This window comes from Ruditapes philippinarum, unplaced genomic scaffold (assembly GCF_026571515.1).
Source record: "Ruditapes philippinarum isolate M1 unplaced genomic scaffold, ASM2657151v2 ctg6396_1_1_1_1, whole genome shotgun sequence".
Taxonomy (NCBI): domain Eukaryota; kingdom Metazoa; phylum Mollusca; class Bivalvia; order Venerida; family Veneridae; genus Ruditapes; species Ruditapes philippinarum.
The window spans coordinates 48,538-68,079 of NW_026859113.1; the positions used below are offsets into that span (position 1 = coordinate 48,538).

General features: G+C 34.2%; 1 protein-coding gene across 4 annotated transcripts in view; it reads left to right on the plus strand.

Moving 5' to 3' along the window:
- Nucleotides 1–4,752: 4,752 nt before the first annotated feature.
- Nucleotides 4,753–19,542, plus strand: part of LOC132755267 (uncharacterized) — a 28,697-nt gene continuing 13,907 nt past the window's right edge. For 2 of the 4 annotated variants that reach the window (XM_060746108.1, XM_060746105.1), the window contains exons 1-4: nt 4,753–4,854; nt 17,070–17,164; nt 18,497–18,644; nt 19,016–19,177. In XM_060746108.1, the coding sequence (XP_060602091.1) occupies nt 17,076–17,164; nt 18,497–18,644; nt 19,016–19,177 (399 nt within the window). In that variant the 5' untranslated portion in view covers nt 4,753–4,854; nt 17,070–17,075. Of the gene's footprint in view, nt 4,855–14,716; nt 14,775–17,069; nt 17,165–18,496; nt 18,645–19,015; nt 19,178–19,542 lie in introns of those variants that run through there. The other 2 variants (XM_060746106.1, XM_060746107.1) reach the window with 2 other exon arrangements.

Here is a 19,542-nt window from a genome sequence, read left to right on the forward strand (position 1 = left end):
TGCTTTATGTAGACAAATGTATAAGTATATGCATATAGTAAAACTTAAAAAATCTTCTTTTAAAGAACCCAAAGAGCTAGAGCTACGATATTTAGCATGAAACATTTTCTTATGGGTGTCTACCAAGTTTGTTCAAATAAAAGCCTTGGGGTCAAAATTGGCCCCGCCCCAGGGGGTCATTGATTTTCCCTATATACATATAGTAAAAACTTAAAAAAATCTTCTTTTAAAGAACCAAAAGAGCTAGAGCTAAGATATTTAGCATGAAACATGTTCTAATATATGTCTACCAAGTTTGTTCAAATAAGAGCCCTGGGGTCAAAATTGGCCCAGCCCCGGGGGACAATGATTTTCATTAAATGTGTATAGCAAAAACTTAAAAATCTTCTTCGAAAAAAAAATCCGAATAGCTAGAGTTTAGATATTAAGCATGAAACATCTTCTATTAAGTGTCTACAAAGAATGTTCAAATAAAAGCCCAGGGGTCAAAACTGGCCCTGCCCCAGGGGTGTCATTGTTTTTGAATATATATGTAAAGTAAAAACTTAAAAGATCTTCTTTTAAAAAACCCAACGACCTAGACCTTAGATGTTTAGCATGGAACATCTTCTAACGGGTGTCTACCAAGTTTTTTCGAATAAAAGCCCCGGGGTTTAAACTGGCCCCACTCCGGGGAGCCTATATACAGGTGAGCGACTAAAGGGTCATGATCTTCGAGCCATCATGGCCCTCTTGTTATTATTTACCCTGAGGTCCTCTTATCAGCAGGAAACCACTGTAATGAAAACAGTCGCTCTCACAAAAATACTAATACACACCATGACTTGAGACTTTCCTCTTGTATAAAAGCATTCCCTTTATACATTAAATTTTCAATATAGAAATCTTGAATAAAGTTATCAATTTTATTTATTTCATGGATTTTTTTTAATTATTTATATCTTTAACAAGAATGCAAGCATTTAATGGTTGAAAAACATAATATCACAGTGTATAGATTGTTTTAAAATCAATGAATTAATATTCTCTTTCAATCTTGAACATGAGGAATTGCCTCTTAAGTTATTTATTATTATGCAGAATGGCAAGAAATATGGATAAATGAATAAATATAGAAAATTCCGCTTTAGAGACAATAATATCTAATACGCATTCTGCCATTATGATTTTTATTTGTTTGGGTCGTCAGACCAAACAAATAATGGTAGCGAAATTTCAAAGTCTAATGCTGTTAATTGCAAATGCCGAAAGTAGTCCACATTTTTAAGCGGTTACTTCCCTTTATATGTACACTAACGCCGAAAAATTCAGATGAGATCACTGCGTAAACTTGGTCAAAGACAGGCACATTAATTTTCAAGCAAAATAATTCCCGAATGGTCGAAGATTTCTAATATTGTTTAATTGTATTTTCTGATCGAAAATAAGTAAATACAAAGCGGACATTCAATTACGACAAACCTAACAACAAGTAGTTCTCAAAACACTTTAAAACTAGCGATTAAAAAGAAAGAAATATTTTTATTTTGTTACAAGTATCCAACAAATTACAACGTATTCAAAGTTTAAAAATAGCGTTGGCTTATAGAATTGTCAATAAATGCACAATCACAATTTACGCGGATGAATATGATTTTATCAATGAAAATACTATTTTTAGCGATGTCGATTACCGAATACTACACAAACCGAGTAGTGGAATATATAGATTCTACATGTCGGACTGTTTGGACGAGAAGATTTTCGCTAAATTATTTACTTCAATTCTAAACAACAGGTTTATCCTGAACAAAATACCTCGAAATTAATAAGGATTACAAACCCGAAATGCAATGGAAGTTCTAAATTTAGAATGACTTGATGTTATTCAGACATTGATTGTATAACTTCTCCGTGGTGCAGGGGTAACGCGCTCGCTTAGTGTGCGAGGGGTCTGGACTTCAAATCACAGTCGAGGAAACTTTTTTTTAAAATTCTTTTTTAAGTGTCTTTGTTAAGGAAGTAGCCATGATATGCAAGGATAAAGTGTAGCTGTCGTAAAAAATGAACATAAATGATGTTTTGATGCAACTCTAGTTATGCAGAATTCCGTATGTATCAAACTCTAGTGCCTTGCAAAATGAATTATAATACATAAAAATAAACTTATACAGGAAAATACATACAGATATACAGTACGATTTAGATTGCAAAGATCAGAAAATACCACAGAACTTGCAGCCCTTTGATTCTTTATAAATATACATCCTTATAGTAAGCTCCAGGATTATTTACATCTGTGTTAAAAACAGTTAAAGTCGTTACAAGCCCTAATTTAGAATAATATGGTTTTCTTCAGGCCGTTCACATATAAATTCACCGTGGCTGAAGGGTTTTCGCGTTCGCTTAGGAAGCGAGAGGTCTGGAGTTCAAATCCCAGTAAAGCAACTCATTTTTTTCAAATTGTTTAAGTCAAATAAACATTGAATTGAATATCAGTGTTGCAATTAGTCTTATAGCCAATTTACTACAATTAAAACGCTGGAAAGCATTGGTGGCACTATACATATAATCTCACAACCTGTACCTTTCTTACATTCTGAGACCCAAACAAATTCAGCGCCTTCTGTGCTTTGATTTTGTATATTTGATCATACAAAAATTATGGTCGTTTATCTATATGACTAACTAACCTGAGTGCCAACGCCTGATGAATCCCAGGCTTATGTCTTACATGCATTTTGAGAAAACAAGAGAATTTCAATGCATACTTATAATCTGCAAAATTGACTGTTCTTTGTTATTTACCCTGAGGCCCTCTTATCAGCAGGAGAGTGGTAAAATGAAAACAGTCCCTCAATACACAGCATGACTTGAGATTTTTTCTCTTCAATAAAAGTATTTCCCTTATACATTAATTTTTTAATATTGAAATCATGAATAAAGTTATCAAATTTATTTATTTTATGGATAATATTTTAATTATTTATATCTTTAAAACATATGCAATCATTACACAGTTGAATACTAAATTATCACAGTATATTGATTTTTTTAAAATCAACGTATTAATATTCTCTTTCAATATTCAACATAAGGAATTATCTCTAAGTTATATTATTATAGAAATAATATTTTAGCTTAAGTATAAATCTCCTTGATTTGTTTGAGCTCATGAAAAAAAAACAGTTTATGATGTTACAAACTAAACTAAAGTCATTGTGAACTGAACTCGGCAGTAGTGATCCATTTAATTTAATGTGTTCTATGCATTGCATAATTTTGTTTCTGTTCTGCACCATGAATATCTAACTTTTCGAAAAACATAACATTTTGGCGGGAACAATCGCGTTACATGTACCTGCTCGGAAACATTTGTTCTCGGTCTCAACACTTGATCATGTCTATTTTAACTTCTGTAGCTTTTATATATTAAAAATCATAGACTACGCTCCTCCTAATACGCCAAATTAATATCGCCTTGCGCTCAACATCGAGACTTTCGCTCATTCTTTTGCCCTTTGGCTCCACTTCTTTCGAAAAATATCGATTTACATATTTTTAAAAAAATCTTTCAGGAGTAATTTATGTTGCACGAAGGACAAGTTCTTATTACGTAAGACACCTTTTCAAGAAATTCGAAAGGTATGGCGTTTCAATGGTTGGGAAGTTCAATATTCTACAAATCGTCGTTCGCATCGTCAGGGAGAAAAGTTCTCCCGGGCTTAATATAATTTTCTTTTTGTAACAGCTTAGATCATTGGAAGCCTAAATCAATTCTACACGGAACTACATTTTCCGTTTTTCGAAAAAATACAACTTAAATGAATAACAAGACAAAAACATAAACAACACTTACAATTAAGCGTTTAAATCGGCCTTCCGCTCTATCTCGGAAATGCCGTTCGCTCGTTTTACCGTACACCACAATTTTGAAGTGGAGCGACAGTTTGCCGGGCGTGCTTATGTCCACTCCGGTTTTGGTTTGGTGCCTTCTGGGTGCCCTGCTGTGGTGGCTTGGGTGTACATGTATCGGGGGCTGCCTCCTGTGAACGTTTCCTTTGCCTTGTTGATCTTTATTCTCGTTTTTTTTTACATATATTCACAATTTCACAGTAGATATATCATATACATACTAATGTATGTTGCACCACTGTGTTGATTACTCCGCCACTGCCCCTAGTCCTCTTAGGCTTGAGCAATAATTATAACGACTTTTATCTTGCTGAATAAGGAAGATAGGAGTACATTCTATATATGTGATTTGCAATGATTTATACAATTTTGCTATACTGTTTACTTTCTCCTTAAACTGGAAAGAGACAATTTTAAATACTTTTCTTTTCAATACACTTTTTAGGAGGAGGATCCAGGTTGTGGTTGATGTTACCAAGTTCGTATTTCCAAAAAGACTATCATTTCTTATTCATTTAAATTTGTCTTTAAACGGAGTCTGCAATTCTCTTGTCATTTTGTTGTGATTAATGCTTCCGAGGGATCACTTTGTTTCCAGATTTTTTATTGTAAGTACTTGTATTGTATTTTATGTTATATATACAGTCGGTTATAAAAGCTCTTAGAGTTTATCTCATATTGTGGATTATACCACGGATTTTAATTACAAAAATATTAAATATTGTAATATAAATCCGTGATTATACCAAGAGACTTACTTTCAATATTACGTGTCCTAAAGTTGTGCCTAAAATGATATCGATTAACTCTCACAATTTTTAGCGGTTTTCAACCGATTCCTAAATTAGTGTAATATCACCGTGCAGAAGCTTGATCAGTAATAACAAGCATCAGCGTGATTGACAACAAAATTGACAGCGGGAAATCTCGTGTGAAATTTTTACCAGCTAAGCACTGCATGTGATTGTTTTTGTATTTCTATTGAAAGTATTTTTTTATTTATTAATAATTGATATGGACCTCAAAATTTGTGTGATAATTCTGTTCCGGAAATTCATTTTGTCAGATCGTCCTTCAGCAATTTCGTACCCAGGAGAGGTGCTCTTTGTATGGAAAGATAATAATTTTTAAGCGTTTGGTGATCGGAAGTTTTTTTTACAAGTATAAAATCTACTGTATATAGAACAAATATGTACGAAAATGAAATCTATGCAGTACTCTACGAAAATAACATCTGAAAGGAAATAAAAGTTGTAAGAATATAATGTAGATTGATAATAATAGCCTGTGACAATAGGAGTCCTTTGATGTCCTTTACCTATTTTTTTAAAGTGGGCCGAGTTGACCCTTGCCGAGTTGGAATAGGGCCGAGCTGACTCGGGGGCCGAGTATGTTTTAGGGCCGAGCTGACCCGGATTCACTGATAAATACTTTTTAGCTTTGGAATATACGAATATTTACAGACATGTCAAACAGGTTGAAGAATTAGGTCACGCCATTATATCGATGCATTGTGAGAATCGCTCAGTTAGCCAAAGTTTGGGAAGCCTTAACCATCTTTATGTTAGCTATTTCAGTCAATTGGAAACATAGATGTCTGTTTTAAAATGTCAGCACACATTTAGGAACTTTTAACAGACAGTAAATGTACTTTTAATAAGAACACATTATTTATAAGACTATTTTTAGTATTTATTATCTACAACGTCTTACGGTAGTGGAAACATGTTTATGATCATTTTTACGGCACAAAAATAAATGCGAAAGATTTTCGTGACACTGTTGTAAATGTTAACAATCAGTAGGTGATGTATTTTGCAAAAAATCTAAAGATTTGTAAATAGATCGATACAATGAATAGCACGATACAATGGGGTTCCACTATACTGGCATGCGAGCAGTTCCCATACAGAAGCAGTACCCGTATTTTTCATTTAAACGCTTGATTTTTACTTGCATTCTTCAAAAATTCAATTCAAATCAAGCAGATACATAAACGAGACAAAATCTAAGTGTCAGTTTGGCAGTACGTATAAAAAGTCTCATTTTAAATCACTTTCACCTGTGCGTCGTCAAAACGTGACCTTGTTTTCTCTGGGGGATTCCGTCCTTGCGCGCATGCGCAAAAATACTTACACGTGAGGCTTGTTAAAGGTTTTTCCACTAATACCACCTGTCTACAGATAAGTAGGCAATGTGATGAAAACTTGTTTAATTATCAGAATTTTGACCAATATTATTATATAAAATAATTTTATGGCTTTGATGCGTAAAATATCATGCATACAAGCATGCTATTGCATGTGAATGCATTGGGATAACGGTACCGGGTAATAGATACCCGCGTTTAGTCTACGCTCTATTTCCTCTTAGATAATGGTCTGTTCAACAATTGTAAATGAAAAATAGGTCCGATATAATAAAATTGTATGATTATAATGGGTTAGATTTTATGTACGGGAACTACTTCTCTTCATACAAAATAATCAATAATTTCGGTACCCCATATGAGGCCTCATAAGTATGGGTTATTCTATGTTTAGAACATGATGAAATTTCCATGATTTGTGTGACGAGCCGAATATTGATGTGTAAAATTCAAACTTTGGTGAGTGAGCGTAATAAAAAATAATGTTTAAGTAACTATGATTTTTGTACGGGAACTGCTCGCTAAGGCTCCCACGTTTACAATTTTCTGTAAACGTTTACACGATTGCTAAGAACCAAAACGATACCGTTTAAACGGTGGTACTTCTATGTACTATACTACACCATGTATTCGAGTCGGCAAATGACATACTTTCTATTTTTAATACATAAAAATTATACAAATAAATAATGTCCAGGGCTCATCACGATTGTGTCGACACACATTTTCTGCATTGTGTCCCAATTTCGCTCTTTTGAAAGATCAAAGGAAAATCAACTTTACCAAAAATGTATTATGCCACAAGCGATTATTGCACGGTGATGCTGTTCGGAGGGTTGTAAACACCCATTTTCCATTTTTACTTTGGAATAAACCAATTGGAATTGATAAAAGCCGTGATTACAGGCAATGATTAAGATATTCCGTAAGACAATATGGTCATTTCGATTAAACGGTAAAAGAAATCGTAAATGTTTCGGAATGAAAATCGAAACGAATCCGTTTAAACGTTTAACCGTGGGAGCCTTACTGCTCGCATGCCAGTATACCAAAATAATTTTATGAATTTGATAAAAGTTATGAACCATGAAAATCTTATTTTCGTAGACGCCATTCTATACTATTTGGGATATTCACAAGTATTTGCCGCACAAACATTTGATATTTCATTGCAAAACATTTCATCCTTTATAATTTCATTAATACAAATCATTTAATTTTTATAACAACAAAAATACATTTTTAATACATTATATAAAAGATAAATCTTATTTTTGTAGGCCCGATAATATTTTGGCTTTACATGGCAATTTGAGCTATTTTCGGCTCAAACTTCAGTTTTTAATTTTTTTTATGCCCCTGGGCATATAGTAATTAAACCGTCCGTCCGTCTGTCTGTCCGTACCAGGTTAACCTAGAACAGCAAGTTGGATTTTTCTTAAGTTCTACCTGTACCAATGGCTTCATAATTTACACACTTACTAATCTATACAAAGTATATGATCTGGGCAAGTTACATAACTATGGCTTCCATTTGCACCAAGTTATGGCCCTTTTCAGCACTTAGAAAATGAATAATGGTTAACCTAAACCGGCAAGTTGGAAATATCTTAATAATATGTTCTATCTGAACTGATGGCTTAATAATTTTCACACTTACTTATCAATACAATGTACTTGATATTGCTAAGTTATATAAATGTGCCATCCATTTTCCCAGTAATTTCCCTTTTTATCACTTTGAAAATAGGGCCTTGTTTGGTTAACCTATTTGCCAAGTTGGATTTATCAAAAAATTTCACCTAATTACTTAATTTATTTAATAATATCTTTCATATTTGGTAGGTGGATACCTTAAACAGTCCTCTAATTTTTTGTGGCGTTAGGCATCTCTTGGTCAAGATCAAGGTCACTTGTGTAAAAATATAAATCTAAACATTTCTGCTCATACAGCCTTTATTTTTAAGTTAATGTCTTTCATGTAATGATGTTTATAATAGTCATACCAAGGGCAGGGCTGCATTACTGGTACTGGTACTGCAGTACTTACTGCAGCGATTTTGCAAGTACTGGTACTGATACTGAATTACTTTTACACAATTTTGCTACTACTGGTACTGGTACTGCATTACTGTCTTAAAAAGTAGTACTGCAACTGCATTACTAGGCAGTACTTTTGGTTTTGATAAAAATAGGATAAATTTTTCTCATAAAATAAAGCTGTAAATTACATTATTTTATTTTTGTGAAAAAGTAATATATCAAATAGGTATCCGGACAATTCCCCTCCCGGACGATTCCCCTCCCAGTAAATTTGAATGTTTTTTCACAACCCGGACATTTCCCCTCCCGTTATTTTTTTACGGCGGACAATTCCCCTCCCGTTCTTTTATCAACCCGGACAATTCCCCTTCCGTTCTTTTAACAACCCGAACAATTCCCCTTCCGTTCTTTTAACAACCCGGACAATTCCCCTCCCGCTGTTGTCAGAGCGGACAATTTCCCTCCCGTGGCTATTGAATATATATATTACATAATATTGTTTATTTGAAAGGTATATACATTTTTGCAGCGGCAAAACAATAAAAGAACAATTGATAAGAACAAAAAAAACAATTAAGCTGTAGATTCTTGCAAAGAATATTATATATTATGCACATGTTATAGTAAATTGAACTGTCATCTTAGAAAATCATATTCACCATATTGAATCAGTACATGAAGTCCTTACACAAAATATCAGTGATCATTTTGATTTTATATATGATTGAACACATTTGTAGGAATATTCTCCTTCATTTTTAATTGGTTTTGCAATCAAGGACACATTTAACTAAGGGCGGCAATGCTTAAAGATTTTTTATTGACAGTTTGTTTATCTTAAGCAGCGGCGGCAATGATTAAAGGCGGTATAATGTCACTTTTGTGAAATAATGATTGTTAAAAGTTCCGATCTTTAACAGTTTATTGTTAAGTAAGGCTCCCACGTTTACAATTTTTTGTAAACGTTTACACGACTGCTAAGAACCGAAACGATACCGTTTAAACGGTGGTACCTCTATGTATTATACACACCATGTATTTGAGTCGCCAAATGATGTCTTTCTTTCTATTTTTGATACATGTACAAATAAAGAATGTGCAAGGCTCATCACGATTGAGTCAGCACACATTTTTTGCATTGTAACCCCATTTTTTACCAAAAATGTATTATGTCACGAGCAATTTTGCACGGTAATGCTGTGTGGAGGGTTGTAAACACCCATTTTCCGTTTGTTTACTTTGGAATAAACCACTAGAATTGATAAAATCCATGATTACAGGCAATGATTAAGAAATTTTGTAAGACAATATGGTCATTTCGATTAAACGGTAAACAATATCGTAAACGTTTATGAATGAAAATCGAAACGAATCCGTTTAAACGTGTAATCGTGGGGGCCTTATTGTTAAGAGTAAAAACTGTCATCTTTAATAAGAATGGTTATAGTTTTTTGTATACGGAATGTGAAAAACGGGAGGGGAATTGTCCGCTCTGCTAAAAAATGGGAGGGGAATTGTCCGCTCTGCTAAATTAACGGGAGGGGAAAAGTCCGCTCTATTAAAATAACGGGAGGGGAAATGTCCGAGTTGTGAAAATAATATGGAACGGGAATCGTCCAGGAGGGGGATTGTCCGGGATTCGTTAACATAGTATTCATCATAAAAAAGCACCAAAGACTAAGTAAAAATTGAATTGAGAAAAACAGACTCGATAACTCTTTACCCTAAAATATTCTTATTAAAATATTTTATTACTTTGTATTTAGTAGTAAAAGAGCAAAATAATGACTAAATGATTGGTTCTATTCTAAATAATCCTATTTCAAGTGATTTTGTTAGCACCATAAAAAGTTGTTATTTTCTTTGTTTTAAATTCAACAGAGGTGTGAAGGTGTGAAAGGCAACAAAAGACTGTTGTGTTTTAAATGAAAGATGATTGCATTGTATTACAGTTGACTGTGTTTTAAATGAAAGATGATTGCATTGTATTACAGTTGACTGGTTACTAAACAATAAGATAGGACATGAATATATGTTGTAAATATTGTTTGTAAAAAGTATGTTAAAACTATAAAGTTGTAAAAATGTTATGTTAACTTTAAAGTAAAATTATGATTTTATTTCTTTGCTGAATAATATTTGCAGTTATTCGTTGACACTGTGTATCTATTCAAACTTTGATGATAGGGCTGGGGCGAGTATCCGAGTACTCGGATAATCACTAATCAAAGTGAAAAATCGAGTTTGAATATTCGTAAGCCCAGAGATCGTGGATCGCGATTTAATATTTTTATATACATTCACTGTTTCTCACACTCTTAAAATCGAGAAAAATACTATTTGAGTTTAAATTATATGATAATATGAAGTTTAACTAAATAAAATTTGCCGGTTAAAGACCACGTACCATGATGCTGAGCTAGGAAGTAATTGGTTTAAAAAAACAAAACAAAAATGCTCCTCCAAAGAATAAAAACATAAACCTATAGTTTATGTGTTTAATGTTTAGTATTGTTGGGGTTTTTTTTGGTTTTTTTTTTAAAATAAACATGTTTTTATAACTAATGTTCATGTTTTTATGGGTGTCTTGATAACAAAAGATTTGTGGTTCGATTTGTGAATCGTAAGTGCTGAATCGTGGTTCGGATCGGATCGTCACTTATCCGACGATCCACACCCCTATTTGATGAGTATATAAAAGTAATGGTACTGATACTTAATTACTTCACCAAAAAAGTACTGGTACTGCAGTACCGAGATAAAATCTAGTACTGGTACTGGTATTGGTACTGCATAATTTGCCAAGTACTGGTACTGGTACTTAAGTACTACACCCTTAGTACTGATGCAAGGTCCTTTTCCTTTAGTAAGGGGTCATTTGGGTCACCAATGTCAAAAATAGATTTTTTACACTTTTACAGGTGTATTAACCCAGGGTCTTTCAAATAGAATGGTCTGGAAACACGCTATGTAAACCCTTCTCGCTACAATGAAACATGTCTCGGCAGAACTCACTATAGTTTGCTGTATGCAAGTTATGTAAGTGTTCTATAAAAGGGTAAATATTAAATACAAAGAGCAGAAATGATAATTATACCCCCGCAATACCCCCGCACAACAAAGTTGTAAGGGGGGTATACTGGAATCAGCTTGTCCGTTCGTCCGGCTGTCCGTCCGTCCGGCCGTCGGTTTTTTCTTGTCCGCCCAATAACTTAAGATTCCTTTGACCTACAGTCTTCATATTTGGCATGGAGGTTAGTCATGATTAGTAGATGACCCCTATTGATTTTGAGGTCACCAGGTCAAAGGTCAAGGTCACAGGGGCCTTGACTTCAAAAAGCTTGTCCGCCCAATAACTTAAGATTCCTTTGACCTACAGTCGTCATATTTGGCATGGAGGTTAGTCATGATTAGTAGATGACCCCTATTGATTTTGAGGTCACCAGGTCAAAGGTCAAGGTCACAGGGGCCTTGACTTCAAAAAGCTTGTCCGCCCAATAACTTAAGATTCCTTTGACCCACAGTCTTCATATTTGGCATGGAGATTAATCATGATTAGTAGATGACCCCTATTGATTTTGAGGTCACCAGGTCAAAGGTCAAGGTCACAGGGGCTTTGACTTCAAAAAGGTTGTCTGCCCAATAACTTAAGATTCCTTTGACCCACAGTCTTCATATTTGGCATGGAGGCTAGTCATAATAAGTAGATGACCCCTATTGATTTTGAGGTCACAAGGTCAAAGGTCAAGGTCACAGGGGCCTTGACTTCAAAAAGCTTGTCCGCCCAATAACTTAAGATTCCTTTGACCCATAGTCTTCATATTTGGCATTGAGGTTAGTCATGATTAGTAGATGACCCCTATTGACTTTGAGGTCACCAGGTCAAAGGTCAAGATCACAGGGGCCTTGACTTCAAAAAGCTTGTCCGCCCAATAACTTAAGATTCCTTTGACCCACAGTCTTCATATTTGGCATGGAGACTAGTCATGATTAGTAGATGACCCCTATTGTTTTTGGGGTCACCAGGTCAAAGGTCAAGGTCACAGGGGCCTTGACTTCAAAAAGCTTGTCCGCCCAATAACTTAAGATTCCTTTGACCCACAGTCTTCATATTTGGAATGGAGGTTAGTCATGATTAGTAGATGACCCCTATTGATTTTGAGGTCACCAGGTCAAAGGTCAAGGTCACAGGGACTTTGACTTCAAAAAGTTTATCTGCCCAATAACTTTAGATTCCTTTGACCCACAGTCTTCATATTTGGCATGGATGTTGATCATGATTAGTAGATGACCCCTTTTGATTTTGAGGTCACTGGATCAAAGGTCAAGGTCATAGGGACTTTGACTTCAAAAAGTTTGCCACTTATTAACTTAAGATTCCTTTGACCCACAGTCTTCATATTTGGCATGGATGTTGATCATGACTATAAGGTGACCCCTATTGATTTTGAGGTCACTGGGTCAAAGGTCAAGGTCACAGGGACCTTGACAAAAAAAAAGCTTTTCTTCTCAATTGCTAAAGAATGTCCTGTCCGCAATGTATTGATTTTGACATTTTCACATTTGAAGCATGTAGAATACATAACTTAGCAATGCACTGGCTTAGTAACCTCAGATTTGGCAGGGAGGTTGTCCTTGAGCTCTAAATGGCCACTGTTGATTCTGACAAAGTGGTATGCGGGGGTATTCACGCCATGATAGTGGCAGTTCTAGTTTTAACTACAGTCATGATGTTGTTTAAAAATCTTTAAACTTTTGAAAAAAAGGATAAATATTTCAGGTAATAATGTTTTTTAAAGCCATATTTGTTAAAAGCATAGATTGCTTGTTCAGAATACTTGCCGATAAACAGCGCCATTTTGAAAATGAACCAAATAAAACATCAAATATTTGCAAATAACATCGTGAAATATTATAATATTTTTACATGATACAATTAAATAACATCTTTTCTCAGTAAAAATCAATTTCTATTTTGTCATTGAACAATGCATAAATTTTAAAAAATCTCATGAAACTCTGACCTATTTTCAAATATGAGCAGTAGATTTTTACCTTGACACCGGGAATGAAAAAATCCTAATTTCAGTGCAAATCTATAAAATTGTTACTTTTAAAGTAAAATCTGATAATATAATGTAGTATGAGTTAGTTTTTAGTAATTTTTTATTGATTTTACAAAACATTATCTTATAATTTGATTTTTGAATGGTGATGTGCTATGCCAGATCAACGGTCGGTCGATAACCCAATTACGTGACTCAACCGAGACAGCATTTTTTTGTAAAATTGGTCCGTCTCCAGACCATTCTATTTGAAAGACCCTGATTAACCTTATTCTATCGACAGACAAATGTCTTGTATATTTTGCAGGAACATAAAATTGAGGTATTCTCATTTGGATGGAGGTAGGGGTCAGTTGGGTCAAGGTCACCAGTGCTAAAAATAGATTTTTACACTTTTGCTCATACAGCCTTTGTTTATTGACATATTTGTATCATAACTGGCTTTGGATGGAGTTAGGGGTCAGTTGGGTCAAGGTCAACAGTGCTAAAAATAGATTTTTACACTTTTGCCCATACAACCTTTTATATATTGACAGATTTATTTCATATTTGGTGGGAAAATAAGTTGCATGATATTCTTCCTTTGGATGGAGTTAGGGGTCAGTTGGGTCAAGGTCACCAGTGCTAAAAATAGGTTTTTTTTACACTTTTGCCCATACAGCCTTTATTTTAAATATTGTTACTGACAAGAATCTGAGTGTTGCATTTGTGTTTAACAAACACATTCTTGTTTTTTTTCTGAAATTTTAATTTGCTGTAAAGTCATTCAAAGAATGCATAAATGTATAACTAACATTATTATTTTAACAGATTATTGCACTATTTCAAAAATAAATCTTATTTTAGTAGCCGCGATCTTATTTTCGCAAAAAAAGCTTATTTTCGGTATCAATCTATACCCCCCAAAAAAGGGAATTTTCAGTTTTATTAACATTCAATAAAAAGACTAAAAAACATGATTTTTTCAATCCTTTAAAATACATAAAACAACTAATTGAAATTAGACTTTTTATTAGTTAACAAGTTTATTAACTGAGTGCCTTCAGTTTGATTCAGTGTAATTTTATCTCCTTACTGTCATTATCAAACTCATTGATGACAGCATTCAGGTCATCAATGTTTAAGTGTCCATCATAACTGCATATTCTTAAAAATAATGTATAAGTTTTTTTTTCTGCGGGCTCCAAAGTCTGCGTTTTTTTCAAATTTTGACATGTTTTTATTTCTGCGGACTTTATTTCTGCAGTACATTCTTTGGACAAACGTGATTTAAATTCTGCGACTCGTCTTATCAAAGTCTAAGTCACATTACTCTACCTATTTTATTTGCATGTACACATTCGCATTTGTTTATCGTCGTCACCGCAAAACTGTATAATAATTACAAACAGTTATACTGTAAGCTTGCAAACAAATATAATGCACAACAATAGAAAGGAATGGCGTGTGAAAAATATACCCCAGTAGCATAATCAGTGTTAGTCGTTATAACTTAAACGAAACGGGTCATAAATGATAATGTAGGACAAATATCGTAGCAAGTTAGAGAAATATTCTTAATTTTTTTTCTGTAGTGTTGAAACTGACAGCAGAAAACGCAGAAATAAAAAAACACTTATAAGGTACATAGATTTAGATAAAAATAAATGAATATTGCACTTTTAATGATGATAAAATTTAAATTATCATTTGTAATAGTAAATGTCCAATCAAATCATCATATCAAACTATAATAAACTTTTTTCCCCCGATATCTCAATTAATCATTCATAATGATGCACCAAATATTTCATTTCTTTGTCTTATAATATAATAGTTATTTGATGTATTCAATATGTTCTGATTTTTACCCAATTTGTCTAAAACATTGTAAAAATTTCCAATTCTGGGGGTTGGGTCATGTTGCCAAAGTGCTAATACACAGGTCACATATTCAAGGAATACGCCCACGGAAGAGCCACGGATTAATTCCGGCATCGTCCGTAGCTACCCATACTGGTCAGTAGCTCTCCGTCTTGTAACCGTAATCAATCGTAGTAGTCCTTGTATATGCGTAGCGATCCTTGACAATTTTTGAACATGCACACAAATTTGCTACGGAAAAATCAACCGTAGCGTGTCCCTGCTAGTCCGTATTAAACCGTACTGATACGTACTCAGGTCCGTACGAAAACCATACTAGTCTGTAGTCAATCAACTTGTCTAGGATTTCCACGGTTTGGTACGGAGAACTACGTATTTGTACGGTTACCCTACGTATAAGCTACGGTTTTAATACAGATAAATACGGCATTGTCACGGAAAGCCACGATCGTAATACGTTGTGCTGCGGGGAGGCAAGGATTAGCACGGTCTTATACGGTTTATTGCGTTGCAACACGAAACGGTACGGAATGGTACGGTCCACCACTGTTCAGTACGGATGAATTAAGTATCATGTACTTTTTCAAGGGTATAAATACTACTTGTTAAAAACAGACATATTTGCGGGAACATTCAATAAATGATAATTGCAATTTACTGGCTGCAACTTTATATTGAAATGGCTCAGAATGCGGAGTCAGTGGTGGAGCTGCTTGATGACATGCATAGAAGTAAATTTATATTAATACCATACTACAATTCATAAGTAATAGAATAACATTCAATGTTACATATTTTAAAAACATTGGATCGTGAAATTGGAGTAAACGAAGTGCTCGTAAGCCTCGGACGCTGGCCCTTGAGTGATAATAAGATTGATTAACAAGCTTTTTACATATTTTTAAAACATAAACATTCACGATTATTAATGTAATTGTAAAATAAACAGCAACTCTTATAATTGAAAGAGAAGCAGTATTGATCAACATTTTTCATTAATGATTACTAGTCCATATCTAATCAGGTAAGAGAAGACAGACGAGTTGGTGGGCTATATAGAGATGGGCTTTTACAAAGACTGCTTCATGTTTAGTATGAAGCTCTCATGGACGAACTTGTTGAGGATCCAGCATTCTTCAAGAAATTCACTTTAATTAGACCTGATGTGTCTCGTGGGTCGGACGCGATTAGGCCGAATCCTCTTCGCCAATATCATTGAACTCTGCAATTCGTTTTTCTAGGTGTTCTTTTCTTGTGAGGCATTTTGAAAATGAGCAAGCAAGAGGTTGTGGACAGATGTATAAGGTCCGTATAGATCCGTGGCAATTCGTTCTTCTCCGTATCAATTTGTTCTTCTCCGTATCAGACCGTACTTATTCGTACTAACCCGTGCTTATACCGTAGCAGACCGTAGTGTATCCGTAGTGCGTCTGTCCTGATTCGTGACGCTCTGTATCAAACCTTGTCGGTCCGTAACAATCCGTGTCTCTCCGGGGGCTTTTGGTGGTAAATCAGTCGGACTCTGTGCTCATACCGTTGTGTGTCCGTACTGGAACCGTAGCGGACTACGGAATTTCACATTTCTGTAGTAATCCGTGAATGATTAGACCGTAGCTCTTCTGTGGCATTATGCCTGAATATGTGACCGGGGCATAAGACAAAAACTCTTAACTCTAACAGTTAGTGAAATAATATACCAGTGTTGTTTTTTTGTTCAGTTATTATTATTGAAATTACAAAGAGTAAAAGCCATGGTCAAATTGCCCATTCTTCATATTGTGTTATTAAACTATTAATTGAGCCGCGTCATGACAAAACCAACATAATGGGTTTGCGACCAGCATGGATCCAGACCAACCTGCCCATCCGCGCAGTCTGATCAGGATCAATGCTGTTCGCTTACAACCCCTATTACAAGTAGAGAAACTGATAGCGAACAGCAGGGATCCTGATCAGACTGCGCGGATGCACAGGCTGGTCTGGATCCATGCTGGTCGCAAACCTATTATGTTGGTTTTGTCGTGACACGGCTCAATTACGTTTTTTATTTGCAGGCAGCTATGACGACTGGTGATATATCCAACAATATTAGGAAGATGAGATCTAGACTGAAAGAAATAAAATACAGTGACACCTTTGATGTCAATTTGTAAGTTTTTACTTCTCCCTACGTGTTAACAGTGATTTATATCACAAGTTTCAAAACAACCTGTGCTTTTCTGAAGAAGAAAATATAGAATGATTAATCCAAAAAGGGGGAAAACCTGAAATCATATTTCCAACAACTGAGAATTGAATATACCCACATTTTTTTTTTGTGTATAAAAAAATCAATTTCAGTTGAATTTATCATGTATGGTACACTAAAGGGACAGCTTTCAGTGAATTAAATTTATCACCTAGCTCCTTTTAAGTCATGATTCTTGTGAAGAATATGTACAGGGCATTTTATGGGGAAATTTATAACATTTTTAGGGGAAAATATACCTATTTTGGGCTAGGGAAAGCTGCTATTATTCAGCTGTAAAATATAAAAGGTAAAAACACTTGTGCTATATCGAGCTAACATGTGACTGATCAGAAGATCTACACCGGTCTACTCAGATATTTCGGACCTTTGTCTGTCAAAGGGCTGTCATTGATGGAACATTTATATATATATTTTATATATCGAGAGACAAATATCGAAGATATATTAGTATCAATATATCAACTTTGACAGTAGATACAAAGAAAAACATTTGGATATGTGTTATAAATTTGGATCATGGTGTAATGCATGCTTGTATAAGACATTACAAATACTACAAATTAACAGACAGTTTGTGTTTTGTGTGTAATTTTTGTGACTGACATTTGAAAACAGAGTTTATAATTTAGGTTAGCTAAGAAAACTGGAAAAAAGTGACTTCACTTATTAGGCAAATTAGAGAGGTATATTTAATAACAGAAATAAGTAAAATTTTAGCTTGTATCGATATTGTGTGTTTGATATTGTATCGGATGATGAATATCAATGATATATTGATATTGCAATATTTAATGACAACCCTAGTCTGTGATGGCATCTGGATTTACTTGAAGTCATAGTTTTGTCTGTGTTACCTGCTTTTGAATTTTCCATTTGGTATATGTTGATGGATATTGTGTCATGTTCCCAATATGAAAAAATGTGTTTTCACAATTTCAATGTGAAAAATCCTATCTCAAGGAACAAAAAATACAATACGGAAGTATTATGGTTACATTTAACTGCACTGTGCCATAGAAAATTGTAATTTTGTTTTTCAAATAGTAAAGTGTGCCTATGAGTTTAATTAACCAAATATTTGATTTCTTTATCTTATCTGGTTATACCATATGTTGTAAGTTTTTCCCAATTAGTCTAAAATATCTCTAAAATTCCCAATTCTGGGGGGGTCATGTTCTTAGTGCTTAGAAAAAGGGCTTTGTATGTATATGTACTTTCAAATTTCTGCAGACTAGCTGAGGGACAACCGGCTGCCTATCTCCCAATCTACCACTACGCCTTCACCAACTATAGTCAACCATTAGCTCAGCTTATTCTTGACAAAGGTATTGAGCTCTTTGGAAAATCTGATGCTAGATTTATGGAAGCAGTGTATAAAGTGAGTATTTTCTTATTAACATCTAATTATTAATTACTCTACTCTTATTAGACTCTTGACAGGTTATAATTATATATGGGCCAGCATAAATGTTTTTCTCTACAAACATCAGTCTGTTCATGTTTATTGTAATGATAAAAAAAGTAAATGGCTTTATTATGATCAAGTGACTGTGATACATTTTTATTTCCTAGATCATAATCTTCTTATCAGAAACACTAACACAGTCTAGTGACTGTGATAAATTTTCATTATTCTGATCATATCTTTTTATCACAGAAACACTAACACAGTCTAAAATTGTTTGATTCTGCTTCTCTATAAAATGTCAAACTACATATCATATTTTTTTTCTTTCATGTTTATTTCAGATATTGAGAGACGTTTTTGTATACAAGCCACCAATTACAAAAGAACAGTTTTTTGCGAAAGGATTTGCGGAAAGGAAAGTTATCATGTGTGCCGACATACTACAGCTTGTGAAACAAAAACACAAAGAGTTAAAACCAGCGCCACCTAAAACAGCTATGAAGGTAATTCTTTATCTTGATTTTGTTTGTAAATTATTGCCAGTAACAAATCAGTAGCAAATAACCATTTCAAACTATCAATGTTCATATTTACAAAATTAGTTGAAAATGGATTAGACTTGATTTTATTTGGCTGATGAATTCTCTCCTGAGAGAAATTGTCTTCTTTGAGCATTTAAATTTGTAGTACAAAATAAGAAATTCATCGGAAAAAAATAACACTGTTAATGAGTTTAAAACTTGTGCCTTGTGGGTTGAAATCATGAATTGATGAAGTTGAAATTGTGAATTTGTGAAGATAAACCAGAGAATTCAAGAAGTTGAAATTTGTCACCACTGGTCAGGTCTTTTGTAGAAATATCCACATT